Source organism: Urocampus carinirostris, chromosome 6, assembly GCF_059441175.1.
Source record: "Urocampus carinirostris isolate Australia breed hairy pipefish chromosome 6, RoL_Ucar_1.0, whole genome shotgun sequence".
NCBI lineage: Eukaryota > Metazoa > Chordata > Actinopteri > Syngnathiformes > Syngnathidae > Urocampus > Urocampus carinirostris.
Window position 1 is genome coordinate 807,158 of NC_142354.1, and position 10,579 is coordinate 817,736.

Here is a 10,579-nt window from a genome sequence, read left to right on the forward strand (position 1 = left end):
AAGAGGTTATTTTCTGACATGAAGTCATTTAGCTGCTGTGCAACGACCTTTTCAAATAATTTTGCAAAAATGGGCAGAATTGACACTGTCCTATAATTACCTAGGCTTTCTGGATCAAGGTTAAAGCGTGGGTTTAATGACAGCAGACTTGAAGGCTACAGGAACTATACCCGAGGATAGCGATATATTAATTATACTTAAAACTGATGGTCCTAAGATCCCAAACAGTTCCTTCACCAATGAAGCTGGAAACGGATCAGGCAGGCAAATAGTTTGTTTGGCCCTACTGACCATCTGTGTTAGACTATCAAGGGACAAATCATTGAAACTGGAGAATGTTTCGGAACAACCGCCGACACGGTCCTTACCTAACACTTTCACATCTTTGAGGTTGAAATTTATGCCTCAGGGGCGCCACAGAATAAAGAACATTAACCAAAGCAGTATTAAAGTTGTTTGTAAGTGAGTCAACAGACCCAGTGTACGAAGGGAAGGCTGCAGTTCTATCTATCTATCTACCTTGGTCATATTCCTCAAGAGGGGTGACCGACAGCAAGACAAACACACACAATAACAAAGAAAATAAAAGGGAAGAAAAAAAAAAAAACATTTTTGGACCATGGCCTACCCAATTGCCCAAACACCCAAACAAGTTAGGCACCTCGGCACCTAAGTTGGTCATACTTTTGTCCCTCCAGATGAAAATGGGACACCAGAAAGCGGCCATGTCACTCGGGTCAGGGTGACACAACACACACTCTTGTTCAACAGCAGGCCCGACAGCTTTCACTGGTTTACCCCTGCCGCATCATACGGGTGCCCAGCCCATCTTTAAGATTCGCGTCCACAATCCCACTATCCTTTCACAAGACCTCTCCACTCCTTCCTATCACCAACAAGAGCTCTACCTTCCATTATATTTAGACCTCTTTCCTGCAGTGCACTCATAACACCATCCATCCACATCAATCGCGGTCTTCTTCCATTGACTTCTGCTCTGTAGATCCTCTTCAACATTCACTCCTCATCCATCCTCTCCATGTGTCCAAACCAACCGAGTACTCTCTTATCAACACGCTTGCTCAGTTCCACGACTACTCCAGTTCTGTTTCTCACAATTTCATTTCTCAATCTATCCAATCTTGTCACTCCTAACATACTCCTCAAACACTTCATCTCAAAAACATTCAATTTTCTTCTTAAATCTGCATTCAGGCTCCAAGTCTCTGCTCCATACAACACAGTTGGCACAATCACACTCTCATACAGTCCCCTCTTAACATCCATACTCATATTCTTTTTACTCATCACTCTCACTTTGTGCAATACCTCGCATTCCATTTCACCAACTGCAGCCAGATCACAACCCAAGTACCTAAAGCTTTCGACTTCTTCCAGTACCTGTCCATGCAACCTTATTTCTAACGTCATGCCCACTCCATCACGTGAACATTTCATCACCTTACTCTTCCCAACATTGACACATAACTTACGCCTATCACATACTCTTCCCAACTCTGTACCAGCCTTCTCAATGTTTCCTCAGAATCAGCCACAAGCGCTGTGTCATCTGCAAACAACAACTGACTTACCTGCCACACTGTTCCACTGTTGTCCATCATCTCTACACCTCTGCCAAATACTCTTGCATTCACCTCTCTCACCACGCCATCCATGTACAAATTAAACAGCCATGGTGACATCACACACCCCTGTCTCACACCAGTCAACACAGGGAACCACTCACCTGTCTCACTCCCTACTCTTACACATGCTCTGCTGTTCATATAAAAACTCTTCAATGCTTCCAACAACTTTCCACCCTCTCCATACATTACCATTACGTGCCTCAACGCCTCTCTATCAACTCTGTCATACGCCTTTTCCAAATCCATGAAAGCCAAATAAACATCCTTACCTTTTGCAAAATGTTTCTCACACACCTGTCGTACTGCAAACACTTGATCCACACATCCTCTACCTTTCCTGAAACCACTCTGCTCCTCCATCACCATCTCGTTCGTTCTTTCTCTCACTCTCTTAATCAAGACTCTTCCATACAGCTTACAGACAACAAACTGATACCTCTCGAATTGCTACATTTATACTTATCACCTTTACCCTTGTACAATGGCACCATACATGCACTACACCAATCAACAGGAACACCACCACTTAAAAAGCATACATTCAACAAGCGTACTAACTAGTCAATCATAGCTGTGCCACCTTTTTTCAGGCATTCAGCAGTACAACCATCCAACCCAGGCGCCTTCCCCCCCTTTCATTTCTTTGACTGCCTGTTGCACCTCCCATGTTTCCACAGGCTTCACATTTAAATCACCCAACACGGGCATTCTCTCCATACCATCGATCGCCTCGACTCTCACTTCTCTCCCATCCTCCACATTTAGCAACTCCTCAAAATACTCTGCCATCTCGTCCTGACTGCACTACCGCTAACCAGCAATCTACCATCCTTATCTTTCACTTTCTCTTCCTTTCCAGACTCACTGTTTTTTACGCTTTTCACTCTTTCCAGAACATTTTTCTCCTTTCCTCAAAGTTCACTCCTATCTTTCGACACCATTCATCATTTGCTTTCCTTTTCGCTGCTTCCACTGCCGCTTTTACCAACCTTTTCTTCATTTTATAGCTTTCATACGCATTGCCACTCCTCAAAGGCACGTCTTTCTGTCACAGCCTCTGATACCTCATCATTCCACCATTCACTTCCTTTCCTAAAACCTCGACCATTTTTTCTCATTCCACACACTTCTTTTGCACTCCTCAACACTGCCTATTTAAACCACCTCCATTCAATTTCCACACTCTCCATTTCTCTTCTACTAATCCGTTCATACTCTTCCCTTGTCCTCTCTTTAAACTCTTTCCTTTTCTGCCTTATTCAACTCTGACAATTTCACCTCGTCCCTCACACTCTTCTTATAACTAGCCCTTCACAATGCATCTATTCTCAGTTTTCCTTCCACATAAAAATGATCAGACATACCACTCATTTCACCGCTGTAAACATGCACATCCAACAATCTACTTAACATCCCTTTCCTAACCACTACATAATCCATCAGTGCTCTGTCCACCATCTTGCCACTATCCACTCTGACAAAGGTATACTTATTCACGTTCCCCTTTTTAAACAATGTATTTCCAATCACCAACTCCTTTTCCAAACATCACTCAATCAATTTCTTCCCACTCTCATTTCTTTCTGGTACTACAAATCTATCAATCACATTTTCAACCCTTTCATAACCCACTCTAGCATTCAGGTCACCTAGTATTACCACTTTCCAAAAAATAAAAAGGTCAAAATTGAACATTAGGTTCTGATATACGCCAGTGGTTTGTTCCAGTTTTAACCAGCAGGGGTCAGTCAGGTGCCTGTTTTAGCAACTCGTTTTCCAGTGAACGTTTAGATTGACTGTAAACAAGAATCCCTATTTTACTTGTCTTTGCGTGCCTTGATGTGTGCTGAAAACGCGCATCAATGTAGACTTTTCATCTATTTGACAATATCTCTAGAGCTACCCAGACATACTTTACAAATGCCCATCAAACAATTCACTCATTTAAAATCCAAATATGTTTCTGGTTCTCTAAATAATGGTCCTGATATACTAAGGCAGTGGTTCCTACCCTGGGTTCGATCAAACCCAAGGGGTTCAGTGAGTCAGTCTCAGGGGTATGGTGGAGCCTCTACCATAGACGTCATGACACATGACTCATCATGTTTATAAGCCAGGGGTGTCTAAACTACGGCCCGCGGGTCAGTCTTCATTGGCCTGCAGCGAATTCTGAAAATATAGTTGAATAGGGCGCTTGAGCTCAACTCTGTTGCACTTCTCAGTTTTAACACTAGATGGAGCCAGTAACGGAAAAGGTGCATCTCTACCCATGCATTTGAGATCCCCTGAACTGGACAACATTGGAATGGTGTTTTCTTTGCTTATTTAATGAACCATCTTGTCATTCATTTGAACTGTCATTGAAATTCAAAGTGTATTACTGTGTAACTTATTCTGACACAAAATAGATTGATTGTAAATTCTAAACCCCATCAGTGCAGATGAACGTAAATTTTGCTACTAAAAATAGGTTAACAACAAAATTAGAGTAGATGACCGGCTATCAAACTGAAAAATAAATCAAACATCCACCCATCCATTATCTGCACCGCTTATCATCAGTAAGGTCGCGGGGGTGCTGGAGCCCATCCCAGCTGTCCTCAAGCAGTGGGAAGGGTACACCCCGAACTGGTTGCCAGACAGTCGCAGGGCACACAGGGACAGACAACTCACTCGTTCATTCACACCTAGGGACAGTTTGGACCGGCCAATTGACCTGACATGCAAATTTTTGGAATGTGGAAGGAAGCCTAAGTGCCCGCAGGAAACCCACGCAACCCACGGTGAGAACATGCAAACTCCACGCAGGAAGGTTCGATCTCATGACCTCAGAACTGTCCCGCACACGCGCTAACCACTGCCCCGCCATGCTGCCCGAAATTAAACATATTTAACAAAATAAATATTACCACTCCTCAAACCAGGAGCAAGTCCATTAGCTTTTCTTTCCTCTGTCTAACAGCATAGGAGCTACACTCAAGTATTGCTGAAGTTTGTGTTCGAGACTGTATCGCTATATACAAAAAATGTAATCAACATTTTTTTCTCCTCCTGGCCCTTTCAAAAAATGTTTAAGCTAATGCGGCCCGCGACTCAAACATTTTTCACACCCCTGCTATAAGCAATCATATGCCCTACTTTCCACTTTTACTTCTCTGAAGATGGAAAAGCCGCTCATGTTTTATTTTAAAGCAGCAGAAGTTCATGCTGAAAATTTCGGGAAAAAAAAAATCTGACCCTAACAAACCCCGAATTCCAAATATTGTGTTGAGCTACAAAAGCCTCTTTTCCACTCTAATGGTTCTGCACATCGGTGTCTATTGTACCTAGATACAGTCTTTACTTTTTCCCTTTTGGGTCCTGGAAATCTCTAACGGACCTCCCCCAAGGTTCTGTCCTGGCTGCTCCCTTGCACTTAACGGCGCCCATTGTGAATGTAGACAAAATTGTTGTAAAAGCTAAGTTGGGATATTTGAGTTTTGCATTCTGCAGTAGCAGGGTGATTGGTAAACTTGGCTATTTTTGTGGTCTAATGCAAAGGTTTGAGTGTTTTTAAACATTGTAGGTGAGGATGAAATCCATCAGCTTTTTTAAAGAGTTGAGCAGAATTAATGAGTTACCGACATGGCGTCTTTTCCCCCATCCCGAAGTCCTTGCCTATATCCCTTTTTGTGCAAAAGTATAAAAAGTAAGTAAATGTATCCCATCTTTCTTTCATGTAAAAAAAGGCAACATACAAATAGGCAATCAAAATATGTTACATTTGGTTTGTGTTTGCATTCATTTAATGCAAGTGTTGTAGAACCGAAATGATAAGCCAATGCAATGTGCAAGCCGTCCCCCATTCCTCTTAGTTAAGGAGTTTGCCCTGAACGCCTGTCCAGCTAAGATAATAACTTATCGGCAAGGTTAAAAAAAAGCTCATAAGGACTCTTTGAACTCAGTTGTGCATTGTGAACACATTCAAAAAAGAAAATATTAAACTTTTTTAAAGACACCGCAAATTATGCACTCCACTTTTAAGCCCTTTACAATTTGGGAGTGGCCCGTATTAACACAAATTGAGATGAATTTTTAAATTTGCGCATGAGGCGATCAATCAGGTGCACTATGAGGTCCAGAATTTATGGTAATCATTTTCTTGTGTCTTACTTTAGTATACCTAAATTTTGTCAATGGTCCAATTGAAATTGAACTATTGCCGGAATCGGGGTTATGTTAAGCCAAGCTGGCGCACACAAAAATCTGATGGTCATAGTCCAACTACAAATGGCCGGATTGAAAGTGTTTGTTTTGCCCTTTCATTTTCATGTTGCTTGTTAATGGAAACCCATTCGACCTATTGTAAGCATTACTGTTCAAGCGTATTTTATACATTTGGGATCTATATTCATTCTTTGGTGTCACAAAGAACTGTGGATTAATGGTACAGAGAAGCATGATACACGCTAACTCGTTAAACAAACTATTTGAATTGGATGATATCTACGGCATATGTAATTTTTAGTTTCTCTACCCCCTGTGAAGATTCCACATTTATATCCATGCATAAATGTCCATGTTATCGTCAAGAGCAAACACACAAGAAGATCAGTAGCGCAAACCTTTGAAGTGAGGAGGATTCAAGTGCTATACTTCGTTGACTGTGGTGAATGACGTGAATTAAATCTTTTTATTTAATATAAAAAGTTAAACTCAGAAACATCAATTTGCGCTAGGACATTGTTAATGCTTATCTACTTCAATCTGATTATTTGAAAGGTCATGTATACATGGCTGTTTGTTTATCACCATATATTTAAGCTAGGGTCTGGGTGAGTGGGCTAAATCGGGTTTTTTTATACTAAATAAGATCTGAAGATGAAAATAATAAGAATTCATATGAAAATCCATCCATCTTTGGGCAGTGGGCAGATGACACCCCGAACTGGTTGCCAGCCAATAGCAAGGTAAACAGAGACCGACAATTCATTTGCCCATTCACACCTAGGGACAATTTGGACCAGCCAATTAACCTAAAATGCATGTTTTTGGAATGTGGGAGGAAACCCACGCAAGCACAAGGAAAATATGCAAACTCCGCACTGTACGGAAGGCAGGTAGCTGGATTTGAACCCATGACCTCAGAACTGTTTTGCGCATGCGCTAACCACTCTACTGTGCCGCCCCATGTAAAAATGTATCCATAATACGCTAGGGCTGCACTTAAAAGGACATTGATTATTGTTCATCCCTCCTAGGGGTAAAAATGTCGCTCATTACAAAAAAGGAATATTGATTATTAGAAAAAAATACTTGAACAATCAAAGATGTGCATTTTTTAAATACTTTTAAGTTGAGATATGGGCAGTCAATTTATATCACATGTGCCTTACCTATAGGGAGCTGACATAATTGTCCGCCATCTTATTGCTAATGGTACCAAAAAATACAAATCTGGCGAAAAGCTAGGCAAAAAGATAAAAGAACAATGTCACTTTGAGTCTTTGTAAATTTGATTCTTACTAAAAACTTTTAACACTCATTTTAGGTTGCACTGCAGAATACAACATGTAGTGGTCAAATAATGGACACTTTCTCTTTAACTCTCTCATTGGGGCGAGGGCCTCAAACTATCTTCTTGAGGGCCGCTAGTTTGAGACAGCTGATTCAAACAACTCATTTCAGAGTGGTCCAAGCAACCGAATTGAGATCTCAGACTATTCCTTGCATATGTTACCCAATGTTTTTGACGTGAGATAAAAAAGATAGTAGGTGATAGTGTCAAATAACACACTAATGCTTTTGAATAAAAAGGCTTTGGTGTCTGTGTCAATATTTCAGTATTTTTTACCCACTTTATTTGTTGTTCACATGACATTTTTTTATTTGTTGGCTCCCCCCTCTTCATCTCCCCTGTGTTTCTCAACCTCACTGATCCACTTTGTCTTCGTTCTCTCTCTATGCGGTATGTTCTGTCCTGTTCTTTCCCTTTTGGTGGTTTGCGGGTCAACAGCTGGCGCTGCTCCAGTACCACCTGAGTATGTCCAGCATGCCGTGCCAACCTCACATCCCACCAGGCTCAGGGACCCTCCACAACTACCAAGTACTTGTAACGTTTGCGTTTAGCTTCGGCCGCCTGCCTTCTTGCCGCACCATTGCTTCTCATCCTGTTCAGGGGTACTTGGGAAGGGATCGCGAGGTCTTGGACAAGGCTACTCCTTAGATGGATAGCTGTGACGTTGGACTTTCTACCGACAACTCCTCCTTCTAAGTTCTCTTGATCCAACAGTCTTCCTCGGATAATCTTTGTTGTGCGTGTGTGCGTGCGTGCGTGCGTGCGTGCGTGCGTGTGTGCGTGCGTGCGTGTGTGCGCGCGTGTGTGTGTGTGTGTGTGTGTGTGTGTGTGTGTGTGTGTGTGTGTGAGAAAATGTAAACAAAATGTGCAAAGAACAATAATAACTTCACGTTTCTTCTTTGCTGTTATCTGAGCTTAAGAGATGGTGTTGCTGCTCAGAGTGCTGAGGTCCTATCCCCCATGTTTATTAGTTTCTGCATTTCAATTTCCCATACCAAAGTTTGGAGTTTTTGATGAGCCTATCCCGAGCAAGCAGTGTGCTCATCAAAAAGGAAATCACACGGGACCTCGGTTCTCCTTTGCTTTGCACGGCCTTTACTGCTTGATTGGCTGCTCCTGGTTTAGATTGCCATTTAACTTGTCTGGGCCTATTTCGCAGGAACAGTACAACCCAAGTGAAGAGCACGTCCTGACTGTGCGTCTGCTGATCAAACACCTGCACGCTTTCTCAAACAGCGTAAAGCCAGAGCAGCCTTCGGCCTCCACGACCCACTCGCACAACCATGCCAGCCCCCTAGAGGAGTTAAAAAGGTAATCATCTGTACAGGCGTTCAGAGTCATAAGGCTGTCAGACCAGAGTTGGTTTTGGTAGGCAGTAAGGTATCACCTATGCCATATCTGGTGTTACTTTTGACCTGCGGGTTAGAGCAGGGGTTAATGTCGCTACTACTAAAACGCTAAAAACTTGTTCAGGTTCAGTCAGGCCTGACCCCTTAATGTTCTGACGGCCCGCCGGAACGCCAATACCATTCTTTTTTTACACCGTCCACAGCCCGCATTAGCCAATACGGGCCTGTTTTATAAAACGGAGATTGTCTCCCGTAGCTCTGAATATCTTTAGCAAGTAGTGACCGATTCGAATTATGTTTGACATATGGTTAGCGAATGAAATTCCCAACATAATTTTACGCCATTTTCCGGGGCGAAAATAAAAGTGCGTGATTAATTTCTGCACACTTTTATTATGTGCAAGTTTACACCATCATTGATTGACTTCTGGAAAGAGAAGTCAAAACTTTACAACCCTCAATGTTTAAAAAAAATGGCCAAATTAAGTAAACATTTGCAAAAGGTTTTAGTGTTGTAAACTGGTCACCTCCAAATGGCCACTTTTGGAAACGCCTAAACCTACCCTTACAAAAATTTGTAGAATCAAATGTTTAGCTTTTCAGATTGTGATAAAATTTGACAAGGTACCAGGTAAGGCTTCAAGTTTTTGTCTCAGCTGTTTTCCAGCTAAGATGCCCATGCTACACTCATCTGCAGGCATTTAGTGGCAAAAGAAAAATCAGACGAGAATTAAAACTTTCTATTTTTTTTGTGTTCCAACTTAGATTAATCAATTTTAGTAGCACTTGCTGTGATTATTTTGGGACAAAACTTGAGAGTCTTACCTTTCAAAACAGACCCAAACTGTGCATATTCTCTAAATCATTCAAGAACAGCATTCAATTTACTTTAGGTAGGTCTTGTATATGGATTTTAGGAGAATTTCAGACGGTCGGGGTTGTCATCTGCACTGCTGCTACCCTTGCAAGAATAAGTGTTTGAGATATTTTAGCTAATAGACATAGTTTGAAATTTTTGCACATTAAACCCAAGAAAAGGGTAATCTATTTCATGTAATGGAGGCACCCGGCCATTGTTTTTTGGTTAAAAGCAGCTGCTGCCTAACTAATCAGACCCTTGTGACGTTTGACAACAAAACAGAAGCAAAGACTGTCAAGTTGTGGAAGCAAAAGAGGCATGATGAACACACTTGGCTAAAATGCATAAAATGACATGCAGGTTGCGTCCTCTTTTTAGGCTTCAGTTAAACACAGGTGACCTGTTTTGTGAGTAACGTGTTACAAAGGAACACGTTCCAATATCAACCGTAGTTTCAACAAGAGAATTACTTCACTACATTTTAAAAGCAGATCTTAAATTATTCTGTTTTCTGTTTTTTTTTGACAGCGCTGGCTTGCCACCTAAATACAGTATTCTAGATTGGTGTACGTGTTCATGTCTAACTTAAAAATACAACAGAGTACAGTCATGTCTCGAGCACAAAGAACAAGGGCCTGTGATTTCTCCCTACATTACTATCATACTCACATCCATTTCATTTACAACTATAAAATAAAACACTTGAGATTTGCAAATGCATATATTTTTTACCTGCAGCACTAATTCTGATCGCATTTTTCAGCTCAATTCACATTTATCCATATAGCCCATAACAGAGTCTCAAAGGGCCATACAGTCCCACAATGATTGCAGTTGTAATTGATCTCAAACCTAAATGAGAACAAGCAAAAACTATAAAATAAATTAATACATTTATAAAAACAGCATAAGGAAAAATGAGAAACATTTAGACGACGCATGCGGTAACAACAACCACGCTGCAATATATTTTTGTGTGAGCACCAATAAACAAAATGTTGTCAACATCAACAATAAACATAGTAAATAAATGAAACTGAGTTTGTGAGAGAATTTATTGCAATTTTCGTGTGAGCACCAATAAACAAAATGTTGTCAACATCAACAATAAACATAATAAATAAATGAAACTGAGTTTTTGAGAGAATTTATTGCAATTTCGAGT

The 10,579-nt window shown here is 41.1% G+C and overlaps 1 protein-coding gene across 4 annotated transcripts in view; it reads left to right on the forward strand.

Annotated features, from left to right (window-relative positions):
- The window catches only part of smpd4 (sphingomyelin phosphodiesterase 4), a 61,619-nt gene that overhangs the window by 19,401 nt on the left and 31,639 nt on the right, over positions 1 to 10,579 (forward strand). For 2 of the 4 annotated variants that reach the window (XM_088337383.1, XM_088337380.1), the window contains exons 11-12: positions 7,645 to 7,734; positions 8,366 to 8,517. In XM_088337383.1, coding sequence (XP_088193509.1) covers positions 7,645 to 7,734; positions 8,366 to 8,517 — 242 coding nt within the window. The remainder of the gene's footprint in view (positions 1 to 7,644; positions 7,735 to 8,365; positions 8,518 to 10,579) is intronic. The other 2 variants (XM_088337382.1, XM_088337381.1) reach the window with 1 other exon arrangement.